Source organism: Myodes glareolus, chromosome 23, assembly GCF_982192425.1.
Source record: "Myodes glareolus chromosome 23, mMyoGla1.1, whole genome shotgun sequence".
Classification (NCBI taxonomy): Eukaryota; Metazoa; Chordata; class Mammalia; order Rodentia; family Cricetidae; genus Myodes; species Myodes glareolus.
In genome coordinates, this window is record NC_142048.1 from 58152464 (window position 1) to 58179469 (window position 27006).

The 27006-nt window shown below is 44.9% G+C and overlaps 1 protein-coding gene across 2 annotated transcripts in view; it reads right to left on the reverse strand.

Annotated features, from left to right (window-relative positions):
- Window positions 1-27006, reverse strand: part of Myo16 (myosin XVI) — a 473090-nt gene that overhangs the window by 138486 nt on the left and 307598 nt on the right. For both annotated transcript variants that reach the window (XM_087900756.1, XM_087900755.1), the window contains exons 22-23: window positions 18416-18568; window positions 16882-17082 (exon numbers count right to left, since the gene is read on the reverse strand). In XM_087900756.1, coding sequence (XP_087756882.1) covers window positions 16882-17082; window positions 18416-18568 — 354 coding nt within the window. The remainder of the gene's footprint in view (window positions 1-16881; window positions 17083-18415; window positions 18569-27006) is intronic.

The window sequence follows — 27006 nt, forward strand, 5'->3', positions numbered from 1 at the left end:
ATTTCTCTATTCCTGAGTAGATGAGCATTTGATGTTTACACAGACTTTCCTGCTGTGTTGACTGGTGATATCTTGTGCTTCCATTTTCAGCCAACTACATATACATATATCTATATTTTCCATGTATTAATTCTCATGTATATATGTATATATATGTGTGTATGTGTGTGTGTATGTGTGTGTGTGTGTGTGTAAATGGTTATGTACACATACACATAAATGCTCTCTAGACTCTCCCGCCACTTTTGCATGTGTTATTTAGGGTTTACTGTTTGGTGGCAGGGTATCTAGGAGTTCTGGTTAGTGGCAGGGTATCTAGGGATGCTATTTAGTGGCAGGGTATCTAGGGGTGCTATTTAGTGGCAGGGTATCTAGGGGTGCTATTTAGTAGCAGGGTATCTAGGGGTGCTGTTTAGTGGCAGGGTATCTGGGGATGCTATTTAGTGGCAGGGTATCTGGGGATGCTATTTAGAGGCAGGGTATCTAGGGGTGCTATCTAGTGGCAGGGTATCTAGGGGTGCTATTTAGAGGCAAGGTATCTAGGGGTGCTATTTAGTGGCAGGGTATCTAGGGGTGCTATTTAGAGGCAGGGTATCTAGGGGTGCTATTTAGAGGCAGAGTATCTAGGGGTGCTATTTAGAGGCAGGATATCTAGGGGTGCTATTTAGTGGCAGGGTATCTAGGGGTGCTGTTTAGTGGCAGGGTATCTAGGGGTGCTATTTAGTGGCAGGGTATCTAGGGGTGCTGTTTAGTGGCAGGGTATCTAGGGGTGCTATTTAGAGACAGGGTATCTAGGGGTGCTATTCAGTGGCAGGGTATCTAGGGGCACTTTTTACTCTCTAAGTATCTGGAGGTTTTCCTTTCATTCTTCTCTAGTTTATTGCCTGCTGAATACTATCACGCCTCCTCTCTATCCCTCCCATGCTTTAGAACTGGTTGACTTTTGGCTTGGGGTCCGGCACGTGATCTACACTTATGAATTTTCCCCAGTTCCTAGAAAATGTGAGCCGTGCCTCAGGCAGCCCAAATATCCTAAGAATGCTGTTGTGTCCTGCTGGCTGTTGGTCCTTGTTACACAGTTGTTCTCAAAGTCACTGAGAAGGACGAGCTGAGCCTTTCACTTTGCCTTCTGTCCCTCGTCCTCCTCTGACATCTCTGAGCAGGGGGGCAGGTCCAACCTCGCTGCCACCCACGGCAGCATCAGCCTAGTTCCTCCAGACATCGTCAACATTTCCTTGGTGCTAAATGCCCTCCTTCTGGCCTCAGTCAGCTGCTACCCCAAGCTGCCTGTCCAACAGGAAGACTCACGCTGTCTTTAAATTTTGTCAGTTGAAAGTCATTTACAACTGTGTCTAAACAGAACAGCTCTCTCTACTCATAAAAGGCACCAGCCATTGTAGCTCACCAAGAGTAATGCCACAGGCAAGAGCGGCCATCAGCCCAAGGCAACACATTCCTATGTCAAAGACACAAAGTGAACTTACAGGGGACCAGGAGGTGCAGGGAGTCTTTGGGGACCTTGGAGACCAAGGAGCCTATGGCAATCATGGAGTCTATGGGGACCTTGGAGACCAGGGAGCCTGTGGGCATCAGGTCAGTGTGTTTCAGACAGTGTAAAAGAAGGCAACCTCAAAAACCCAGAAAGTGGACAGGTTTCTATGCAAGTAAAAATCTATCATAGAAACTCTCCATAGCTTAGCAACTGGTTGTCAGGGGAACAGAAAACAATCTGTTCTCACCATGGCAGCACCCACCTGGGGCAGCAGAGAACAGGTTTTAGGCAGAAGGCTTTCCTGGGCCATTAAGACAGCTGTTCTGCCCAGGGCTCTGCTTCTATTGTTTATTACTTGGGAGACAGAAGGAGAGATGTGGGAAAAGCAAAAGAGGAGGCCAGGTTAATGCCCTCTTTTCCCCACTGTCCTCCTGCAATGGGTCCTTGGGTCTTCTTGGCTTCTTCCTCTTAAAGCCTGAAAGCCAGGCTTCATGCTATGAGTACCCGTCATGTGGTGTCATGCAGTGCCTCTCATGCGTGTAATAGAGAAATTTATATGCACACAGCCCAGAACAAAAAACTCTTTAAGGAAATCGTCGTGTATTCAAAATTTTCTCTTTGGAATGATTTTTCTCAATAAAATTACTCAAAAGAAAACTTAGCATTCTGCTTCTGATTCAGCTGCGAGCAATAGGACTTAAGCCACGCTGTGATGGTGCCAGGCGGAGGGTCGGGCGGCAGCCGGGGAGCCGCTGAAGCAAGCTGCTTGGTTACACAGACTCACTATAATAGTCCCGCACCATGATAAATACAATTAAAAGATAAGCTGTGTGAGCTATACACAAAAAGCAGGGGGGTAAAGGAGTCTCACCGTGGCTGCAAACTGCAGCACATCAACCTGCCCGCTTTCCTGGCTCCACAGTGAAAATAAAAGGCACAAAAGTGCATAACGCGCATGCACTTTCCTCCTAAGTGATGGCTATCAAGCTGGATCTCGGCTCATCACCAAGGAAACAAAAATGTAAGGCAGGAGAGAGCCTCAGTCATAGCTCCATCTACTCACACAGGATAGTTCCCTGAATTCTCTTATCAAGAGCAGCTGGCTGCCTTCCTTTTGGGAAGAAGTTTGGGCAGGGTCAGTCTGTACCAGTTGCCTGCTCAGCCTGCGTGAACCCTGGGACCAGTGGGAGAACCTGACCTTAGGAGCCTACGACGTGGCTGGTACAGCCAGTGTTTCTGAAGACAGGGTTTCCAGATTTCCCACTGGCCAGAGTCTTCACTTATATTTATTCGCATGAAGGCATGTCCTCCAGATCTCCCCAAACTCCATCGTCACCGCTTTGAGGAGGCAGGCCAGAGACACACAGTTGCCACTTCCCCACCAGTTGGTTCCAATGCATAGTAAACGCAGGGAACCAGGATGAGAGAAAACAAAACCAGTGAATGAGCGATGAAATCCAGGTGAGCATTAGCAAGGGAGTGTGAGATGTAAGAATTAGTTAATAAGAAGCCTGAGCTACTAGGCCAACCAGTTTATAATTGATGTAGATCTCTGTGTGTTTCTTTGGGACTGAATGGCTGGGGGATTGGGTGGGACAGAAACCTCTATCAACAAATGACACCTATGTAGACAATTAAATCCATTTAAAACCTGAGAGAGCTTGGAAAGTAATTCTAGACACAAAAGAACAGAGTTAAGCATGGCTTCTTGGTAGCAGCATTTTCTCAGGTGGGCTCTGCTTGCTAGAGGCAAGCATGTTTCATTTAAGAGAGACTTCCTGACTTAGATTTAGCTGCAAAAACCTTGCATCTCTTTTAAGAGGCCCCACCATCAAACACTTAAATGGTGTTGATGAATAGCCAACATCATGCTTCCTGGTGGTGACAGGGACCTTGAAACTCCATAGAGTTGTGGCAATAAACATGGCTCCCACCAGTACCTCTGCCATGAAGCTAGAATCTCAGAAAGCTAAGGAATTGGTGGATCCAGCTGGCAAAGCCATGGCTTTAATCCTAGCCATATCACTTAGCAAATTAAAGACTCATGTGGTCAGAAAAAGAGAGATATACAGTAAAAATGGATTCAGATGAAGAAAACCTCGAAGCTGTTTATAGTGTCTTTAAAAATATATGTAGGCTTGGGAGAAAAAAGTAAAAGGATAAAGTCCTTAAAATAAAGAGAGAGAGAGAGAGAGAGAGAGAGAGAGAGAGAGAGAGAGAGAGAGAAGTTGGGTATGGTGGCACAAACCTTTAATCCCATCACTTGGGAGGCAGAGACAGGCAGGTCTCTATGAGTTCAAGGACAGCCTGGTCTACAGAGTGAGTTCCATTATAGTCAAAGATACACAGAGAAACCCTGTCTCAAAAAGCCAAAAATTAAAACTAAAAATAAAAGAGTTTAAAATAAAGCCATGTAAGGATGGAAACTACACAGAAAAACTGAATACTGTATGTTATTGTGTTGTCTTTGAATTGTTTGATGGCTGAGGAAGGAGGAACAGTTTCTAAAAGACATTTGATTATAAATGCTGCTGGATTAGTCCAACATACATTTTTGAAAATGGCTTGACTTCAAAATTTAAGTTAAAAGATATGTTACTTTGGAGAAGAGGAAGAGGTTTTGTCTCATTCTTCACAGGAAATGAGAGACTATAGATTTATTCTGGGCTAAGAAAAATCATGTTTGATTAAGGAAGACCCCCTGAGAAATCTCCGCTAGGAGCAGATGGCCCAGATGTCTGAGTTCTACATCCAGAACAGTATCAAGACTGCTGGATGAGATGATCAAGCCTCACAGACTATTCCAGTCAGGCCTTGACTATAATTCTCAATTTTTTTAGGACCCCATAAGATTATCATTGCCCTCAATCAGCAGGAAGCAGTTTAGAAAATTATGCCCACACTCCCCAAAAATGGATTATGTATGTTTGTCTTTGTTACAAGTTATTATAGATAATGGTCAGGAAAAAAGCTAAACAAAGGAGATTAGATTCAAAGTTTTGTTTTGAGAAAAAAAAATGATGACTCACCCAATCATTCCTGGAGCTGAACAGTAGTCAGAAGGGAGTCACCCACTGTGCCTCAGTTTCTCCTCTGTCTCATTGTTATTAGTGCCAAACTCTAATGGTTTTATTAGCACAGACCATACATTAGTAAAAGCTGTGTTTGAAACGGTTTGAGAGGAAGTCCTCTATGGATGTGGTACATGTATTCAGTGGCCCTCATATATTGAGATTTCCAACTTGTCTTCAGTGTGGCTGATAGCAAAGGTCATTAAAATATAACTGCTAGCTGAGAGTGGTGGTTTACCCTTGTAATTCAGCACTCAGAGGCCGAGGCAAATAGAATTGTAATGAGTTCAAAACCAACCCTGGCCACAGTCAGTTCCAGACCAACGGTCAGGCAGTGAGTTCTACACCAGCTAGTATGTGTGTGGCAGGGGTGGGGGCGGGGAATGACAATGTGAGACTCTGTCTCCAAAAAAAAGCAACAAAAATGTATCTGGTCTGAGATTATCTGAATGAAAAACAAAATTTGTTTCAAGTCACATTACAAAGTTGAGAGCTCTCATAAACCATACATTTATAAAACTTGGGGTATACTGGGTAGCAAAATTTGACATTGCCTCAAATTCTTTCTTCTCGGGCCTGGCACTCTGTAACCTATCCATCTTTATCCATCTATCATCAATTTTGCCTTTTCAAGAGCTGAGCCTCTGCACACATGTGCCTTGCTTTACCAGAGCATCTTAGTCAGTGTGTGTGTGTGTGTGTGTGTGTGTGTGTGTGTGTGTTTGCCTCCAGTCAGTCTCTGGTCTATGCAGGACAGCTAACCTCCTAGGGATGCCTTGGTAGTCTTGAGGAAGAGCTCTGTGATGCAGGAATCTGGGGTAAAATGAACATAGAAAAGATCACAACAACTCTGGCCATCGCCTTCCTCCAAGTCAAGCAGACTCTCCTGCCTGCCTCCATGGTCACAGCAGCCATGGCTACAGCTTCCAGATCTCTCTGCCCAGAATGCCTGGGGTTCACGGATGTCTTCTCTTCTCTTCTCACCTCGCCTACTAGATGGTGGGGGCTCCTGTTCTGGTAAGTCTCTGAACTACCTCAGGTCATTGACATTTCTTGTACAATCATATCCTCAAAATCATTTTTGAGACTGGATGGTACCTTCATTTGACAGCCCCCAGAACTTTGTCTGTCTTTGCTGGTCTTTGCACCAGTTGTGGAGGTCACAGAAAAGCATAGCTGATGGGGTAGTTGGAACAACCAAATGCTTAAGCAAAAATGATGGGTCTCTTGAAGGTGAACATGAAAGCAGGGTGCAGGAAGGGTGAGAAATGGGGTCACAGAAAGAGATGATACTCCAGAAAACCTGCCTGGTGAGAGGCCCTAGCCATCTCCCGAATACAATCATGTGGGCAGAGGGGCCGCAACAATAGGAGGAAAGAAGCAGCAGCAAGGGGCCACCAGCTGCAGATGCTGGATTAATTCTGCCACGAGGGTCCTCAGTGCCAGCCACAATCAGGACTAGGATGGATGGGCACCTCTGAGCACTGGCACTGCCACACTGGGCTCCTAGAGGAGTCCTGGGTTTCATCTCTCAGTCCTCAGCTGTCTTCATTTCCTTCCCTGTTACCCTCAGCTCACAGGGAGAGTCCCCACAACAGACGTAAGACAAGAAACCAGGTGAAATTTTGATCATTGTCCTGGTGCCTTACATGAGCTCTGCTGTGTAAGTCAACACGTTGAAGTCAGGTCACATTGATAATTAATTATGCTATTATGTAATTAAAATGTTCCCAAGCTGGAGAGTGGCGTTTCCATGTGGTTGAAGTGCTGACAGTTGGAAGTTCCTCTATAAAGTCCCCTGCAGTGACAGCTTAGGCATGCAAAACATGTCATGTTAGGGCTTGGAAGACTGACATGCGTTGCTGTCACTGTCTGTGTTCTAGTTTTGCCTGTGTATATGGGTGTATATGCACAAAGTCCTCGGTCTGTACTGTATTTAATATACATATAGGTGTATATGTGAGTTTTTAATTGCTCTCAATCTAATTTTGTGCCCAGTATTAGAGCAGTCACTGGTTTAATATCATGACAGAGAAGTCATATTCAACAGAAATATGAAAAAAGTTCAATCTTAGACTGGATCCATGCAAATCAATTCACAGCTGTGACACCATCTCACCCTAGTTAGAACATCACCATGGAGAAGAAGACCTCTAAAGTCATCTGGAACATCTGGCTTGCACAGTGGAAAGCAGATGTTACTTTCTACTCAGCGGAAACAAACAGGGACAGGTTGGTAAAAAGAGCAGGCTGTGAGCTGTAGGTGAAGCATCTACAAGAGCCAGCAGCTTCTGTCTGCTCCTCGTGAGCTGTGAGACAGACAGGGAAAGCAGGTAGATGCACTAGGTGTAACTGTTACTCCTTTGAGGACAAGCAGCCCTTTATTCCTGTACAGACAATTACTTTCACCAAGAGGCTCATCCTCATCCAGATTTTCAAGGTCAGTGGCAGGAATGGCCTGTCTCTTTTGGAATTTCTTGGGACGTTGGTCAATAAGGCCTCAGGGGTCCCCAACTCATGATGGGTGTTGCCATCATTCTTGGTTACCCTCTAGAAGTTGACAGTAAGACCTTATCACTGAAGACATGTTTAAGTCACAGAACACGGAGAAATCGCTGCTATTTGTCTTGAAGCTCCATCTCTACTGGCCAGCTTTCGTAGATCTGGAAATGCTATGTATACTACCGGGGTAGAAGGGTATTCACTGATCTCACCCAGGATGAATTCCATGAGTTACAATAATTAAGGCCCCACTATTGACTAGCATGATTAACCCACTGGTATAATGGAGGCACCAATGTTGTGGAAGTAAATAACCATGTTCTAATTACATAAGGTCTACTGTACTAGATGGGATGTATACCTGACACTGTTAATTAGGACAGGAGCCTGAGACTAGATAGAGCATGAGTTTAGGGGAAAACCTACCACTATTATTCTGGTAAATGGAAATAACAGTAAAATAACTCATAATGACATAGTGCTAAACCCATAAATCAGGGCATCACTCAGCCCTCATGAGATAAAATTCTTCTTTTGTAGTTAGCAATTAACACAGAGACTCACAGCTAGTCAATACTGAAAAAATAAAGTATTTTAGATTTTGAATTCTGATATTACAGTTTCTCAACTAGCAAACACTATGAGCGATTTCAAACTCTGAAACTGGAAATGCCTTTCGGATGAGTGGCATTCAGTTTGCCCTTAGGCTTCTTGTTTCGCTAAAACTTAAAAGGGGTATGATATCGAAATTGTTTTCGAATTGATTTCATTTTCAGAATGAACTAAGAGAAAGTGAGTATTTGGAAGGTTGCAGTGAACTCTGTGAGAGTCTGAAGCTCCTAAGAGAGAGAGAGCCGGATCACATATCTGGGCCGTCATCTTCCCAGGACAGAGTTCTAAGTGCCCACCGGCTTGGCACTCAGAAGATCATCAATATTTATGGAACAGAAGTAAATCTGTGCATCCCTCATGCTTCCATTCCCTTCCTGCATCCTGTTATTTACAAGAGGCAAAATATCCTCAGAGAAGTGGCTAGGATTAACAGATGATAAAAATGCAGAACTTTGCAGACATACTTTGTGAATTCAATATATCACATCAGAATATACGTGAGGATTGGTCTAGCAAAATAAATAAACGATCATTGTCAGGAAACGCAAATGTGGCTGATTATTTTCCACGCCTGGCTGCAGCTTCCTACTCAGTCTGTCCCCAGGATCTTGATCCTTGTGGGCTGGTGACTTTGTCCTGGGGGTCACCTACATTAAAGCAGAGCACGCAGGGTGGTACAGGCAGCACCCTGCACGGGCTCATCGGTCTGAATGCCAAGCACCCAGCTGATGGGACAGTTTGGGGAGGTGGGGCATAATTGGAGGGAAAGGACTACCTGTTTAGGTCAGGGCTTGGTGTGTAATATCTGCCCACACTTCCTGTTCTTTGGCTACTTCCAGGTCCACCTGGAGGTCAGCCAGCTCCCACCACCATGCTGACGTGGCCCTATGGCCATCCCACTTTCAAAAGCATGAGCACCTGCACCCTCACACGAGTTCAGATCAACCTCTCTTCCCTGGAGTCACTTCTTGTCAGCTCTTTGGTCACCACGTCGAGAAAATTAATGGAAATGACAGACTCTATTATTTTTCCAAGAAGTGATTTCTCCCAATAGCTTTTGGTATTTCCTTTTGGTTCTGATTAATGGCAGCTTCTGGGAAAACACAGAACCATGAAGAGTCATTCTTTCAACACCAAGATGTTTGGGTGTTACATTGGAAGCAACTGAAATTAATGAGTATAGTTCATTAAAAGGAAAATGCCAGTATTTTAGGAGATTCAAAGATTCATATTTACAGCTTTCTGTAAGAGGAGGCATTGAACTTAGAAATAAAGAGAGTGCAGGAGTCACTGTACATGCCATTCCTGGCAGAGAGAGAGCCAGAGCCAGAGACAGAGACAGAGAGAGAAATTCACCTGCCAGGACAACCTTCAAAGGAAAAACTGATGTAGGAAGAGACACCAGGGCCCTGCTGAGGCTAATTTTTATTTTTATAAACACCTGCCCAAGAAGGGAACAAGTACAGATTGTAAACTAAACCCTTTCCACGTGGGTCCAGACGCTTTCATCAAATCACCTTTAATAGCATCAGTTTGGCTGAGACCAGACAGAGTTGATTGTTGTGTCTGGGGATTCTGCCTGGAGAAAAAGGGGAAAAACAAAAACAACAAAAAAAGAAGCCACCCATCGATTTATCTTGTCTGCTTGTCATTTGATTTACAGGGTCACTTCCAGAGTCTTCCTGGGTACACTGTGCCTCCAACAAATCTTCAAAGATAAAGGCCAGGGCAGGAGCTATAAATGTCACTTCTGACACAGGTGCATCCGCAAGGCTGAACAGGTCGAGGGCGTCCCCATGCACTGCCCGGGTCGACAGAGCAAGAGTGTAGAGGTTAATTTTAAGCAGTATGCCAATGAGCACATTCTAGAATTATCAGCGGGGTAAATTTTCCTATGCAGGGAGATCTGGGTGGTGGCAAGATTCTAAACAAGTGGCCATTTTAATACTCAGCTTATTCAGTGGGTGGGGCATGTCCTTTGAGTGGAAAATAAAAGCATTCAGGTGTCTTATGGATGGCCCGCGTTTCAGTAAAGCCTTCTTATCCTCACTCCACGTCCATCAGCAATGTGTTAGTAACACACCCCTGCAGCAGCCTGCAGAAATCACAAGGAATGGTACTGATCTGGACTTGACAACTCCTTCCTCATGGCTGTGGGGTAGCAGGTGGGGAAAGAATCCCGCTGCATGCTTTCAGACCAGAAGTGCACTGCAGCAGGGGACTAGAAACTTTTATCCCTCAGTAAACTTGCAATACAGAGTACCTACACAGATTGCAAGGTTTTAATTTTCTTAAGGGAAATCATATTTAAAGGCTCTCTTTGAATGTACAGTGAAGTCTCACACACCTGTGGGCTCTCTCGCAATATTCGTTATAAATCTAAATGCTAAGGAATCTAACGGTTCCACAGAATTCTTTTTAATTGAGGGATAGCTACTTGCCACAACGGGACCTGTCTACTCAGTGAGAAAGAGAATGTCACATTAGCAGAAGTTAGGACAGTCGTCTGCATTTTTTCTCTCTTAGTGCTGTTTTATGGCTTCTATAGATGGAGAAATTACTGAATTGTCTCCACTCATCTTTCACGGAAGTCTAGAAAATGTGGTGGGAAAACAGTAAGAGATCATCATACACCCAGAGAGGTTACAGCTGCCCTAACACTGATCATCTTGTGTTAGAAAAACACCAAGTATTCAAACGTGTGTCACTAAATGTCCTCTGTAAAACAAATGCACATTTATAAGATATAAGAATTTACAAACCCAGCAAGGATATTTTACCACTGAACTCACATAAGTTCATTGGCCAACCAATTCTCTCATCTGGACAAAGAAACGGCAAACCAACTGACTGACCGCTCAATTTAGTTTGGATCTCTCAGACTGTCCATTCAAATTTTTGATTAACTTTGAGGCCGGTATACACGGTAGGCCGTCAACTACTGTGGCAGGAGATATGACAGGCCCGCCGGTGTAAGGGAATGTGTAAATACAGTCATCCCTGCATGTCTGCCAGTCTGATACTCCACATCCCCAGGAAACTGTGAGATTCAAGATTATATTTCCCTCAGTTTTAAACTTCAGGGGTGTACAACTGAGGGGCCTTGTCTTCAGAGTCATATAGCTATGGGATAAAACTCAAACTCCGCTGATGTGGGCTAACACCTCTTCTTTCTCCTTTACACCATGGATTCCGTAAAGTATAGATGATAAAGCCTTGAGTGCACTGACCCAGTAGGTGGAGGGGAGGAAAAGCCATGTGGATGTGTGAAATAGGATAAGGGCCTGCCACCTACCAGCAACTGTCGGTCATTCCCAAATTCATATCCACCTGGGATTACAAATCTTCATCTGCAATTTCTCTCACGTGTGTAATTCTTTAGAGTCAGAAGGGGTCATGTTATACTAGGGTGGACCTACAATGTTTATGAAAGAGGAAATGACATGTGACACACGGAATGGCAGTGTTGAGAATAATGCATTCCCAAGTCAGGGACTGACTACATCCTCTTTGCAAAGAGGCCAAGAGGAATCTGCAGATGCTGGAATTTGAACTTCCATCTTACATTACTGGAAAGACAGTACACCTGCAGGGTGAAACCACCCAGTTTCTGGGCTTCTGTAGCAACAGACCTAACTTCAACTGTCAGTGGAAGAGCTTGATGAATCATCCACCTTCACCAAAGGCCTACTTAGAGAAAACCAACCCAGAATTGTTTACACACACGGATGTGGTCACGGTGCAAGCATCAGGCATCATTCCTGATCACTGACTGCACAGCAAGTTGAAAGTAGCACAGATTAGGTCAGGAACCCGGTGCTCAGAAAGATGGCCCAGATCTAGGGCAGAGGATGTGAAATTTCCAAGCAAGGAAAACCACAGGAGACCAAGAGATTGAGAAGTGCAGGAGTTAGGAAGAAACTCTACAATGTTTCATGCTATTTAATGTGTTTCCCTTTTCTCCCACTCAAACTCATATGAAACAATGTACACTTGTATTCTCTACTGAGGCTGCTGCTACAACACTAAACACAGACTGGGTGGCTGGAAATGAAAGGAGCCTGCGCTCATGTGGTTCTGAAGAGAGAAGGCGGTTGGAGCTCTGGAAGCTTTCTGGCCTTCCTCCCTCTGCCGGGAAGGCTCAGGTCTTATTTGCTCACGGCCTGGATGGCTCTAACCATGGACAGTTGGGATCACATGACTCCCCAGTCCTCTCTGCGCACTACCATTGGAGTTCTTGAAGTTCGATTACCTGAACTCAGGTATTCTTACACTGTGAGACACATCCTGAGCCCTATGTTCTGAGCAAGTCTGTATAGGCAACTTGCATGTGAGAGGATCCAGTCATGAGTGTGTGGGATGTGTATTTTACAACTGAATTTTTACTTAAATTTTATTAATTCAATCTTTACCTTTCGCCTCAGATCACTTTATAACTCACTTTTTCTCACATCAAAATTGAGGATCTTTAAAGCACAATTTCCAATAAGAGTTAGTTTAGAATCACCCTAATGGAGTGGAGAGTCCACTCTCCTAAGAGCTGACATTGTCAAGCCATAATTCTTCTTTTCTTCGAGAGCCTTAATTTTAACAGCCAATAAACTCAGACACACTTGTGGATTTAATGCTTATCTGTCATTTAAATCACCAGGTTAGAGCAAGCCCTAAAACAGGTAACTTCATATATGATTTAAAATTGGCTAAAACAAATAAACAAAAAGAAGCCAAGCTCAAGCCCCTAAAGCCTTCTTTAATTCAAACGTGTGCTCATTAATGAGATCTTGTTAATATTTCATGCACAGCCTCTCCCTATTCCCTTTAAAATATCTCTGTAATGGAGATTGGAAGCTGCACCATGCTCCTAGGGGTAATGAAACATTCAGATGTGTTTAGGAAGGATCTTCAGATGTAATTCAGATAATGGTGCTTAAACATTTCTAAAAGGACCTCCGAGCTTCCGCCTCAAACAAGCTTCCGAAGCAGGGTGGTGGCTCCTCTTTAGAGTTCTCACTGGGTGAGTCCACCCAGAGCTCACCCAGGTGGGGACAAGGGAGCAATGCTATTGTCTGCCTCTGCGGTAACGACACTCCTTCTCATAGGGTACGGCGGATTCTCACTAACATAGCAAGGAAGCACTGCAGGAAGGGCAGAGTGATGGAAGATATTTCATGCCATTCACCTGGTCAATAAAATGCTACCAAGAGGTTCAAAAATACATGGGTTCATTGGAATCTCTCCATGGGAGGCAACTCTGGGGTCAAAAGTCATGAACAATACCTGCTGCTTTGGGGTGGGTGAACGTCTTCCATATCCTTGAAGGGACTGAAGGGACAAAAAGGTAGAATGTCCCTTTTGTTTTCCAATGCAACAGTTCACCATGCAAGTGCATGTGGCTACATCTGCAGATTCAGAAGCCATATGGACCGACACATTGTTGCAAATCACGTAGCATCTACACTACCCACTGAGCGAGTCCTTGGGGAGTCCTTTGACTACAACTCCTTAGTACATCTCACCGAAATGAAAGATTTCTGTAAAGCCACAAAAATCGACTCCAATTATGGAAAACGCTCTTAAAAAACAAAACTGCTTTCAATGGAAAATGCATGATTCTGCAGGGGCTTTGGCGCTGTACCAACTAATCATCGGGCTGTCCCTGTGTTCTTTAATTTCTCCAAGAACTCGGTGAATAATTCCCTATTACATTAAACTGTCAGCTGTTTTCCCCTTAAATTTTCAAAAACAAAAACAAAATTAAAATTGAAATGCCATTAGGTGCTCAGAAAAATAATTACAACTGAACTCGAAATAATCCAGCTATGATTCCCGACCACATTGTTGCTGATTTTTCATGCAGTCAGCCCTTTTTATGGGATTGCTTTGTCTTTATGGCACAATACAATAGACTTATAAAGAAAAACATTAGACTATGTGCCTGACTGAGTTGCTAGGAAGGTCTTGAGAAAATAATTTCCTAAATTATAAAAAGTCATGATACCCGACTAAAACTCTGTACATTTTTTCCCTTCACAATTCAGAAAATGTATAATGTGAAGTCAGAGTTTTAAAAAACATCTAAAGACAACACTAGAACATCCCCTTAATTGTAAGGACTTTGAAAAAGCCAAGGAGAAGTAAAAATTAGTAACAGTTCAGAGATCAAGATACAGAATCTTTCATCAGTTTCTTTCCGTGTCCCACAAGCCTTTTCAAGCATCTAACGACACTAGTCCACTTCTCACCGGGCCTCTCATGCCACACCGCCACCTCATCTGGTGGGCTCCTACTCTCCTCTCTGGGGTCTGAGGACCTTCCTTCTTTTGCCCACAGCTGTTTTTCCTCCTGTTGTTCTAAGGTTGGATTCTAAACATGAGTTTGTTTCCTTCCTCCATCCTATTAGGGTTTGCATTAAACTCCATGCTGCCAGTTTAAATAGCTGAACCTGACCGTGTCCGCCGCTCCCTTCTCTGGGAGCACATGTGTTGGGCTGACACTCCCTGCTTCTCAGCCACCTGAGGACTGTGGGGTCCTGCTGGGCTCTGACCCCTAGCTTTGAGCATCTCTTCTCTGACCTCCCTTCTGTCCTCTTCCTATGAAGGCCACTTTTTTATTCTTTACTGTTGCTCAAATGTGGATGCTGGCCAATCATTGAAGAGCCTGCTCCGCCTCTCCTCCAGTCTGTCTAACATTACCTCCCCAGTTATGACTGCCTCATCTTCTCTCCAGTCTGAAAATACGCCAGGAGTCAAAAGGATAAAGCTGTCAGCGGGGCACACACAACTGTCAGTAAGTTAGCCGAAACCAATAACGTCGGTCTTTCCTCATCCAATGAAACTTGCAACCTTTCCCAAATAAGGGGGTTGATATGGCGGGGGCGCCTGCCCTCTCACCCATACTGATTTCCCCCAGCTGCAGTGTTGGGGGACGATCTCTTTCTCAGACTACTTGGCACCATGGCGTTCACTGTTCTCTGGCTTCTGCCTGTCCAAGACTGCTGTCCTGGCTTAGAAGGCAGCAGTGCTGTGAGCTACACCTCTGTGCTTTCCAACATTCTGCCTGGCGAGACCACCACACACAGGCTTCTTTTTGCTGGGGTGAGTGCTGGGTTCAGTCCTTGCTACTTTGATGTTGAGTATGAGGGAGTGCTTGCTGCTGTTTGGCATGTGCGGTGGCGGAAGGCAGCTTGGTCTCATGGCGTACCTTAAGAGCACCCCTGTGATTTCAACTTAGACTCTCTTGAAGTTCTTTTCCTACGCTGAGTTGCTTTCTGCCCAGATAATGAGAGTGGATTCTGTCCTATGCAACTGAGTTCAGCGCAGTACTATGACTCACATTTCCAGACTCTAAGCCCTCGGTGGGACACCTCCTCCTCAAAGTTAGTCAGCTCCTCTAGAGAACAGTGTTATGCTTTGCTGAGCCAAATAATTGCTTCCATATACAGTATTAGGCTGGTGGCAGCAGCATATCCATTTTTGTGACTTTGTGTTTTGCCATCTGACTGCTTGGTATGTGCATATTCCTGGCTCATGTCTCATCCTCTTCCGGTGGGGAGTGGAGTCTCCGTAAACAAGGGAAGAGACGAACTGGGAGGCGTTGATGAGTTCCTCATTTTCAGTAAGTGGGAGCTCAAAGCGTGTGTGTATGTGGTTATAATTCGAAAAGTGGAAGACGTCAACAATAAAAAGAGTTGCATATAGAAAAATAGAGAGGATTTAATTAAGAGGTGGAAAGATGTTGTTAAATACACTGGAAGGGTATTTCAAGTCTGCCTAGGAAGGAGTTCATGGCAGTGAGAGGGACTCAAGAAGACAGAGGACTGGAATACGCGGCCGAGAGAGGACTCGCGTGAGGGAGTTACAACAGGTAAGTCATGGGGCAAAGATGCCCTGGTCCAGGGTGTTCTAACATGAGATGACAAGAGAGTGTTGGGGACACCACTCCAGGCAGGGGTTAGACTCCGGAGGTCAGCGGGCTTGCTGTCTTAGGCTCTAAGAAAAATACTTCAACATTAAGCCCACGTTCAGGCCAAGAACACTCAGTGGCCCAGAATTCATATAGGAAAAATATCCCCAAAGTGTGGAACAAAGCTATTCATGCGGATCCTGGAGCTCATCTCATATTGATGAAAGTCTGTATACACAGTGAGACAATCAGCCTGCTAAGTACACTGTTCTGAGATGTCACTTCAGCATCAAACCAAAGACAAAGAGTTTGCAAAAGTTCATGACTGGGCTGTTCATGTGGCTTCTCTAAAGGCATATCCTGCAATCCTGTGCTCTAAAGGTCGCATCCCTCTGGTATATCAGTACACAGGGCACATCACCTGGTACACAGGTGCACAGCGTACATCACACTGTATATCAGCACACAGGGCACATCACCTGGTACACCAGTACACAGTGCACATCACACTGTACATCCGTACACAGGGCACATCACCTGGTACACAGGTGCACAGTGCACATCACACTGTATGTCAGTACACAGGGCACATCACCTGGTACACCAGTACACAGTGCACATCACACTGTACGTCAGTACACAGGGCACATCACCTGGTACACCAGTACACAGTGCACATCACACTGTACGTCAGTACACAGGGCACATCACCTGGTACACCAGTACAAAGCGCACATCACACTGTATGTCAGTACACAGGGCACATCACCTGGTACACAGGTGCACAGCACACATCACACTGTATATCAGTACACAGGGCACATCACCTGGTACACCAGTACACAGCGCACATCACACTGTACGTCAGTACATAGGGCACATCACCTGGTACACAGGTGCACAGTGCACATAACATGCACAGGACACATCACCTGGTACACAGGTGCACAGCGCACATAACATGCACAGGGCACATCATGTAGTTGACAGGTACACAGGACACATCACATATTGCAAGGTATACAGGGTACACCAATACACAGGGCACATCACATAACATACCAGTACACAGGGCACATCACATGATACACAGATACACAGGGCATATCACATGGCACACCAGTACACAGAGCACATCACGTGATACACAGATACACAGGGCATATCACATGGCACACCAGTACACAGGGCATATCACATGGCACACCAGTACACAGGGTACATCACGTGATACACAGATACACAGGGCATATCACATGGCACACCAGTACACAGGGCACATCACGTGGTCCTTCCACTCACCCTTCCTGCGTAGTGCATGACCGTGAAGGCTGGGCCTTGACCTTTGACAGCAACATTTCCATTGCCGTCCTTCATAGGAGAATACACCGTGTTTGTATTTGATGACTCCAGGAGACTCTGCAGCTTTCTGGGAAGATTTGGCTCCACTGACCAGATCACTTGACTCTCCTCATCCAATAGGGAGAAGAATCCTGACGGTTTCTGAAAGTCAGCAAAAGTCAGAAGTTTGCTTCTGTTACTCCACCTGGTGACCTTGATGCACGCCCCCCAGTTCTAGTGTATTCACACAGCCACTCAGATGCACGCCCTCCAGTTCTAGTGTATTCACACAGCCACTCAGATGCATGCCCCCCAGTTCTAGTGTATTCACACAGCCACTCAGATGGATGCCCTCCGATTCTAGTGTATTTACACAGCCACTCAGAACGTGAGTGTCTTGCTTTCCAGCACACATCCATGTTTGCCCGTGGTTGTGCGCTGGCTCTGCCATCTTGGACATCTCAGATATAACTCTTATTCTGACAGTTTGGTAGCAAGAACAAGGAGTATAGCACAGTGCTAGGAAAACACACATGACAAGTAATAGAGACATCCACGTTTGTAGAGACAGAAGGTAGAAAGTGAAAGACTGAGCTTCCCAAATAACCGGATGTTGTCTGTCTGGAATACGATCAAGCTTTCTAGACGCAATGGGTGACTCCACAGAGCATCTCAGGCAAGCACAAGTTGTTGTTGTTTGATAAAACAGTTTATCACATGTTTTTTATCCCCCCATTGTGCATGTGTGGGTGTGTGGGTGTGTATTCGTGCGCACATGTTTACATGGCAGGGTATTCATGCAGAGGTCTAAGAGCAGCTTGAAGGAGTCGGCTGTCTCCTTCCCTCAAGTATGTCCGGGATCATAATCTAGGTCATCAGCCTTAGAAACAAGCTCCTTTTCCACTGAATCATCTTGCTGTCTCACATGATAGATCTTTACTTATACAATAGAGATACTGAGTCAGAAGCTTTTCACTTTATGCAGAGATGAAAGTATGAATGTAAACACACACTGATGCCCTCAGGCTCAATTTTAACCAAAGATTAACTTAACTGAAGATTGTTTTATGTATATACTTTTCCTGCCAACCTTTCAAAATTTAAGTTTTAGAGCCCCTGAAGACCAATACAAAACATGTAGTCTATTTCATGATATCACTGGCCTCCTATATTAGCTTATGAAATCCATTTTCTTCACTGGCCTCTTGCAACTTTATAAAAGAGACTTTTAGGTTTGACAAATAAAATGGCGAATGTCCTTCTATCATCCAGCTCTGACAGTTCTTGTCCTTTGAACGAAGCAGTGAGTTTTCCACTGCCTCTTCGGGCAAGGGTAACTCATGCTCCTCAGAAGACAGCTGGGGGACTATAAAGGCATTGCAGAGTCTTATATATAAGGCTGCCTCACAGGCAAGGCCTTCATAAAGAAAATTCTCTCTCCAGTGCACCTGGATGCACGCATCCCGTTAAGTATCTAATTATGTTATGTAAGTACCTGGAAGAAGAAATCCAAAACTCCAGCCTGGTTACCAGGAGAATAGGCAGTTTCCATGGCAACTCCTTCTTGTACACACTCTGCTTGCTCTTGCAGGAAAAGCACTTCTTGGATATAGTAATGCATCTTCTCGTTGGTCAGGTTGACACAGAGCTGTTCCGGGGAAGAGAACAAAACAGCCGATAACACAGGCCGCCATGCACAGCCACCTGCTCATGGTGCAGCGTCGCCCCCGGGGACACACGGAACAAGTAGTCCATTAGGATGACTCATGATTTTCTCCCTAGAAGGCAGCTTCACTTAGTCACTTCTGAGGTCATCCTGTTCCAGTGTTCAACATGAGGTGGGCATGTTAAACATAAGAAATGTAACTACGGTGCCAACGTACAAACCGAGTCTCAAGCACTTAAAAACAAAAGGAAAACCATTCCTGAAAGGAAGACGTCTTGGGCTCTTGACAACCTGTGGCGAAAAGCCTTTCTGCTGTGGGGTCTTGCATGGCGTCTTTCATGCCCTGTCCTGGTTACATATTGGTGGTTGGTGAGCGGTGTGGACATAGACTTCCTCTGGAAGTTACATCTAGACTAAGGGATTCGTTACACAAATAGTGTTCTTAATTGGAATATACCTGTCAAAAACCCTCTTCCAAGTTTTTGGAAGACGGTCCCTAGAGGAAAAGAATCTTATTTCTCAGTTAAATTTTTCTTTATCTTAAAATGTTTACTTATTATTTCACTGTCCTCCTTACTCAAATGACATATCTGGGTACACCAACCTCATAACCCCCTCTTATCCCCTGTCCACTCCCTCCCTTCCTCTTCTTCCCATGAACCCTTTCTTCTCCAGTCTTGTCTTTCTGGAAATCAACCGCATTTAATTAGGCTTTCTCTTCAGCCTGGGTGAGAGCAGCTGAAGCAGGGCAACTTACCAGTTGCTACAACACTGAGAACTATGGTTCCCCACTCCCGCCAACCGTGAACTGCCTCTAGCTGGTTAGGGAGGGGCTGGGCCACACGAGCCCTTCCCCCACCCATGATGGAATTTTGACAGGTCTTGTGTAGTAGCCATAGATCCTATGAGTTCATGAGGGCAGCAGCCATGTCACATGCAAAACAATCAATTTGAATTAAAATAAAATATCACTTTTCTTCCAGGCACTTTCTCATTTATTTCTATTTATTTTTAATATTTATCTTTTTAGCCTTTAAATTGTTCATATATGTGCACAGCGTGTCTTGGTCATATCTACACCTCACTGAGTCATCCAACATGTCTCTCTCCCAGTTTTGTGGCTTCAGTCCCCCCACCATTTTTATAACACATCGAGTCTAATTAGCCCATATGTACAAGCATGTAGAGCTATGCCCGAGGGCACAGGCAGCCTATCAGCAGCCACCCCAAAGAAAAGAGACTTCCTCTTCTCCATCAGCCATCAACTGCCAATAGCTCCTCAGCTGGGGAGGAAGCCGTCCTGTGGTGGAATTTTTCTCTAGCTGGATGTTGTGGAGGTCTAATGCAGGTAACCACGGCCTCCTTTTACATTAAACACTAAACTGAAAAACGCAAAGGCTTGTTCTTGCTTATCAAGTGAAATTCACTTCTCCTCTTCCCTTGACACGTCTTGGCTCTGCCAACACTGTTTTTCGGAAGTCTCTAGAAATTGACATCTCCACATCAAATGCTCAGTTCTCAGCAGACATGCTGTTGGAGCCCCAGTGACATATGCCAGATGTCCACCCCTTTGGTCACATCTCCCGTCTTGGGCTTTGGCCTCTCTTGACCTCTCTCTCCTCGGTCATTCCTCCTGACTCTCCCCCAGGTGCCCTCCAGCTCCCCACCTCACCCCTGCTTTGCCTATAGCATACCTCCTGCAGAGCTAGTCCCTTTGGTCTCACAGACCCCTCCCCCCTCCCATCTGCTTCCTGAACACATTCAGCTCCTACAGTTAAAACTAGTACCATCTAGTGGTTCCATTCCATGGAAGGGATAATTTCTCTTATGTGCACTTATGCTAAACACCGCTTGCTAAATTCTAATAATTTTATATCACTTATTATTTCTTAGTAACACAATTACCTCAGTATTAAGGGACTTAAATGACACTTCGAGTGGAGGAAACACAACAAAATAGGATTTTGAAATAAGGTGAAATAACTTAAATTTTCAACTCTCCTTCTCCACTGGCTATTTTCACAAACATTTCTCTCTTTTTTGTAATTAAAACGGACATGGCAAGCATAGCTGCTCCTTTCAGAGTAGGGGTTCATCAGACACCGACTTGACAGCTCCACAGAGAGCCCCCAGAACCCCTACTGGGGGTTGGTACACCACGAGAGAAGTACGGTTGCTAGTGAGGCTCTGACGGACAGGCGTGAGCTTGATAAGGTAAGACAAGGGGAATCGACCAGCAGAACGGCACCTGCAGTGCAGAAGGCTTTGCTGCGTTGCCCGCATGCTGAACACAGCCTTCCTTTTTCCAGTTGTAAGCTTTGGTCCCACTCAATTCTCTCTGCTGCAGTCACATTGCAGGAAGAGTGATGTGTCCCATTTGGGTCGCCAATCTCTGCTTCTCTTGCACCTTCAGCCATCAGTGCGTCCCCTTACCTGACTGTGTTTATTCAAGAAAATCGACCACACGAAGTGTGTGCTTAGCTAAGGAGCTTTGTGCTTTAAGTCCCAGAAACCTCCAGTTTTCTATATGCCTCACGGGATACAGTTGTCAAGGACCAGAGAGCGAACATTCTAGGGGCAGAGTCTGAGAGATGACTCTGCTGGGTAAGGTACCTATTGCCAAGTCTGAAGACCAGAGCTCAATTCCCAGCCCCCATGGTAGAAGCAGGAAACTTATTCTTGCAAATTCCTTTGAGAATGTGGGATGGCTGTGTGTGCAAGTGCAATGCATGCATGAGCACACAAACATGCACAAACACACACAAATCATGTGTGTTTGTGCATGCTTAAACTGTTTTGAAGAGAGAGAAGATTCTGCAAGTTCAATGGTCATGACGGAGTAGTAGTGGGAAGACTGTGATGGAAACAAGAATTCTGAATTTAAAGGGATCTAATCTTGCTCTTTAGACTTTCCCGTGGCTACAAGGCAGCAGCACCGGTCCTGTTGTAGCGGACAATCTTCAAACCTACAGAAGTTCTTTCAGATCCAAGACCAAGTGATCAGAAAGGAGAGCAATCCTGGGGTGTTGGTTTTCTATCTAGAATAAGAATTTTTGTTCTTATTGTATTGTTAAAATACAGATTTATTGTTTGTTTTTAATCCATTTTCATGAACGTACATATTTATACCTATTTTGATGTAAGTGTATTTATTAATACTATATTTGATATTTCCAGTTTGACATCCATGTTAGCCATTTATCTTTAACAGCACTGAGTTACCAAATACTAGGCGTGGTAACTTTGGACTATACCAGTGTGGCTCTGGGGACACAGGTGACAGTTAAATACAGAAGTCTTTCTGGGGAATGAACTTCAAAACTACCTATAAATGTCAATAGCGTAACTAACACAACCCTTCTACCTCATGATTGGTACCCACTTGAACCATAAAAAGTATACGACACTAACAAAAAAGGGATCCAAACTGCCAAAACTCAATGAATCTGCCTTCATTTTCACTGTATGTAAACCTATGTGTGTGTTTGTATGTGTGTGTATGTGCGTGCATGCACATGTGCACTTGCAAGAGCGTATAGGTGTACAACACCATCATGGGAAACCTTAATAAGCACATTAGTTAGGGTTCTAGGGTTTCTAGAATAATCAATCTGCATCAGGAAACTAAAGGATCATCGGCTTCAATGCCAACCAATTTTTATTTCTCATTTTGAGATCTACCCATCAGATCTAATGTGAGAAGCACATTAGATCTCTAGGTATTCCTCAGACCAGACGGGAACGTGGGTGAAAGGCAAGGACAATACTGAGCAGCCATTTAATCAGCATGGCTACTGTTCTTATTAAACCACATGCTTCATACATTAAGTGAACTAACAGATTTAATAATAAAAATGATACATTCCTTGAAACCTCTCTTCAGCAACAGAACCTCGCTGCTTATCCAGATGGCCCGTCATTTGTATTAATGACAAACTTAATTTCTTGAGTAAATGTTCACCAACTGTTCACCATTTTTACTGCTCAGTGAAATCTATCTGGAGCAAAACTAGGCGGTGCACAGCACATACATCACAAAATTGAAGGGGAGGATAGATGAAAGCTGACTCCCGCAGAAGGCAGAGCCCCTGTGTCCCACAGTGGGGATGGTCATCCTTGCTGCTCACTGGAATTAACTGGGAGCTTTGTGCAAAAGGCTGAAGCCTGGTTCTGACCCTGAACCCATTGAAACGGAGTGGGGCCGAGGCACTGAAGAGTCCAAAAGCTTTTCAGATTGCTATAGAACGTACCCAGCTAGTCAATGAGAAGCGAATGAAGTCAATTTGCCAATTAGTTCAGCAGTTAATCTAGAGATATACACGAAGTGTGTTGTGTATTACTGTGTGCTTCTGTGTGTGTTAGAGAGAGAGAGAGAGAGAGAGAGAGAGAGAGAGAGAGAGAGAGAGAGAGAGAGGATATGTTGAAATTTCAGATATTGGACATTTCTCAAAAAATGTCTAGAATATTTAACTGTCTGAGACGTCGATAGGTATTTTCTAAGAAAGCATTGAACAGACTGACGCCTACTGGAGAAACACTGAAGTAAGTTGGCTCACAAGCTTCCGTGCGGGACTTCCCAAGGCCCTTAAGAAGTCAGTTAGATGATGGGTCTCCATTTTGCCTCCTCTGAACACTTCCTTTTGTCTACATTGCTGATGTGTTTCCCCAGGGAGTCAGCTACGCCTGCGATCAATATGTTGTCTACAAAGTAGAAGCTGTGGGAAGCTGGGGAGGGCAGCCTATCTCCTTCCACCTTTCCTTTTAACAACCGTGGACCTTGTCTCCTTGCCCAAGGCTTCCCACCCCACCATTCTGGCTTAGAAAAGGCACATTTCCTGTCTCCTACCCCCACCTACCCCCCAGACTGAGCATCTCACCCCTGGCAGCAGACAGGCCCTACTGAAATGGCAGGGAACTCATAATTGTAGCAGCATTGAACCCCTGTGGGACACCCTCCATCAGCAGATAGACTTCCTTTGGCTTGTTCAGTTTTCATTTTGGAGAGGATTCCAGCTGGTCCTGGCCCCTGAAGCCTCTCTGTTGATAACTTTTCTGGATGAGGTATGGGGTCTTGAAGAATGCCTGGGTCATGTGGGTTTGCTCCCTGTCTTCATCAGAGGAGGATGCTCTTGATGGAGGGCCTGCTGAGCCCTGCCTCTTCTCTCCCCCTCCTGCTCATCCTATGAAGATCAAGCCTCCTACCCTGGGACAGGGGGCACTGTGTCTAGAAGATATCTTAGGAGTGGGCACAACTTTGCCATATATAATGGTTATTGTTGACAGGTGGCATCCCAGAAGAACCATGGGACAATAAATCTCCATTCTTCTAGATTATCCAGTACAAAAAATTCTGTCACCACAGCACAAAACTATCAGTCAGATCATGGTGTTGAGCATGACAGCCTGATCCTCAGGAGGCAGCCAGCCGGCAACAAAGCAGCCCATCCCATTGGAGTCAGTGTTCTAGCAATGATCGCTAGCTCAGGGTGGGAGAGCGTCCGTTCAAAGGGAAATGATGTTAGATAGTTTGAAAGACACCTCATAAATCACATCTCAGCTAAAGCAAAACCAGACTCTAGAATTAGAAACGGAGCCTTTGGCCAACATGCCCTCGATTCAAAGTTTCTATCATTGTTTCTTATTGTTTACCATTTTCAAAGAAAACAATGAATGTATATTTTTGTTTTGGCAATAAATTTATGGTTTAATTAACATACCTTTTACATACAGTTACAAGTACAGGCCTAAAAATGATTGACATACAATTTCTGCCAGATATATTTTTTACATCACAGCCACACAACTAGAAGCTAAGATAAGAATTGCAGATGGATGGGGCACTGCACTTGGGGTCCCGTGGGTCTAGGTCTGAGTTCCAGTTTGATCCCACAAGGGCTTTGGGTTATCCTTAGCACTCTTAAGACAGTCAGGGATCAAACAGGACAATAATCTCACTCAAAGGAAAAGCATAACAAAACTTATCCATTTTCCATCATATGTAAACACCACCCATAAGCACTTCCCTAGTTAGTACCATTAGGAATTCAGGTTTTTTATTCAGATTGCCACTGTTTATATCCAAAGAACATTTTCTCTTCTCTAGAGTCATTATGTAGTATCAATTAGTATTCAATACAGCGATATTGGTTATTAAAGAATAAATATGTGATAATGAAGTATTATTCTTTTTCCTGTTGCCATGACAAGGGAGACCTGAGGAAAGAAGTCTGCGTTTTCCTTTCTGGTGGAAGGATGCAGGCCAGCCCTGTGTGGGGGTGTGGTGGCTCAGGTGGGAGGGTGCAGGCCAGCCCTGTGTGGGGGTGTGGTGGCTCAGGTGGGAGGGTGCAGCACAGTGTGGGGGTGTGGTGGCTCAGGTGGGAGGGTGCAGGCCAGCACAGTGTGGGGGTGTGGTGGCTCAGGTGGGAGGGTGCAGCACAGTGTGGGGGTGTGGTGGCTCAGGTGGAAGGATGCAGGCCAGCCCTGTGTGGGGGTGTGGTGGCTCAGGTGGGAGAGTGCAGCACAGTGTGGGGGTGTGGTGGCTCAGGTGGGATGGTGCAGGCCAGCCCTGTGTGGGGGTGTGGTGGCTCAGGTGGGAGGGTGCAGGCCAGCACAGTATTGGGGTGTGATGGCTACTATCAGAAGGAGGAGAAGACGAGTGATACCCTTTATTTGGCTCTCTCCTCTTTCCTTTCCCTCAGTCCAGGACTTCAGCCATGGGGCACTGTTACTCCACATGCAGGGGGGACACTTCCCTCTTCAGGTAAGCCTTCCTTTCTGGGAATGTCCCCGGAGCTGTGTCTTTTTAGATGATTCCAAACCAGTCAAGCTGAAGTGGAGAGGCCATGAGCTTAACATGGAATGTGTGTCTAGTATGTACATAGATTCACACGAATCATCTTCATTTTGTTTTGAGGCATTTTCTCTTCGTTGACACGGTGCTGGGGTGGGAAGGCATTCATGCCTCTTTGACTGATATTAAATGGACTTGGTGTAATATTCTCATGTGGAGAAAGGAGCTAACAGCACATCAAACTTATTAAAGGATTATTTTCTTTGCACTTCTCACAATAGCAACTCTCCTATCTCTAAAGGAAAGAAAAAAACCCAGCCAGTCACCAAGGGGAAGAAGCTACTCGTAGTAAAGCTTAGATCTGTCTTCTGATAGACTGCTGGTTGGATTGCCTTTACTAACAACACGGCAGCAGGCTGGATTCTGAGCCTGGATCCGTGGGAACTACCGAGAATGACATAAACTATATGTGCTTTGTTTCAGCACCAAATGATGTAAATGAATGCACAGACTATGTTTTGAGAAGTAGAGTCACCAAATGTACAATTCATATATATACAGTATATATCATAAATTTATATAAATATAATATATATCAATATATATATCAGCTTACCTGAAGAAGCCTCCATACTCTTCTCATACATAGACTGTGATATTATAAGAGGCATATCAAAAATGCCATGTGGCCACATAACTATTTCGTTTCTTTACTTTTCTGTGTAACTTCCCAGCAGAAAACACTTAAGACAGAGCTGGTCATGTAACATAGGCATGGTTTTGGAATCTGCATGGAAGATGAGTTAAGATCACTTTGAGATTGCCCACCAGTTATTCGACACATGGGTCCCTACTGACGTTCAGCAGTTTTCAGGGATGTACTGTGGTTTAAAATCACCTGGACGGTGCCCACCAGGAACTAAAACAGCAGCAGCACCAAGCCTTTGCACTTTTCCCTCCACAGGATGATTAGAATTGGCCCTTCTCCTTCACAGGGCTGGCGTCAGCCTACGAAGGATAGTAGATTTGTGAACACAGAGTACTGATCAGGCCACAGTGAGCCAAAGCTTGCTCCTCTGGGAAGCTGCAAAGGAAGCTGGCCAAATGACTGCAAAAAAACCAAACTAGCCCTCTGAGAGCAGCCTCCACAGAAGTCCACCTAGAGAGAGCCAGGGAAGGCAAGCTGAGGTCCAGCTAAGAACTGGTATTTCCCTGAGTTCTTGGCCGAGGGAGACTCAAATAAGAGCCCCCTAGCTGAGTCCTCCAACTCTGGTTCCAGGGGTAGCCTATTCCCTAGTGGTGCCCAAATTGTTGACCCTGAGAATCAGGAACATCATAGATATTTGTGCCTTTAACCTCTTGGGCATTCTCTGGACGCATTACAGGTAGCATTTTAACTTTCATTTGGTATCTACGTGCCATAGCCCTTAATCTGCTCACAGTCTCTTAACACTTAGCTGAGCAAACCAGGGCCAAGGCTTTTCACGTCTCAGCTGTTTCGGATGCATTTCAATTGGTTTCAACTTCGAGCCCTCCCCGTAGCCACTTTCCCTGCATCTTGTGTGAAAGCATTGGTCATCATGCACTCTCTGCTGCTGGGTGGTGTGGAGGGCGACCTCATGGTGTATCG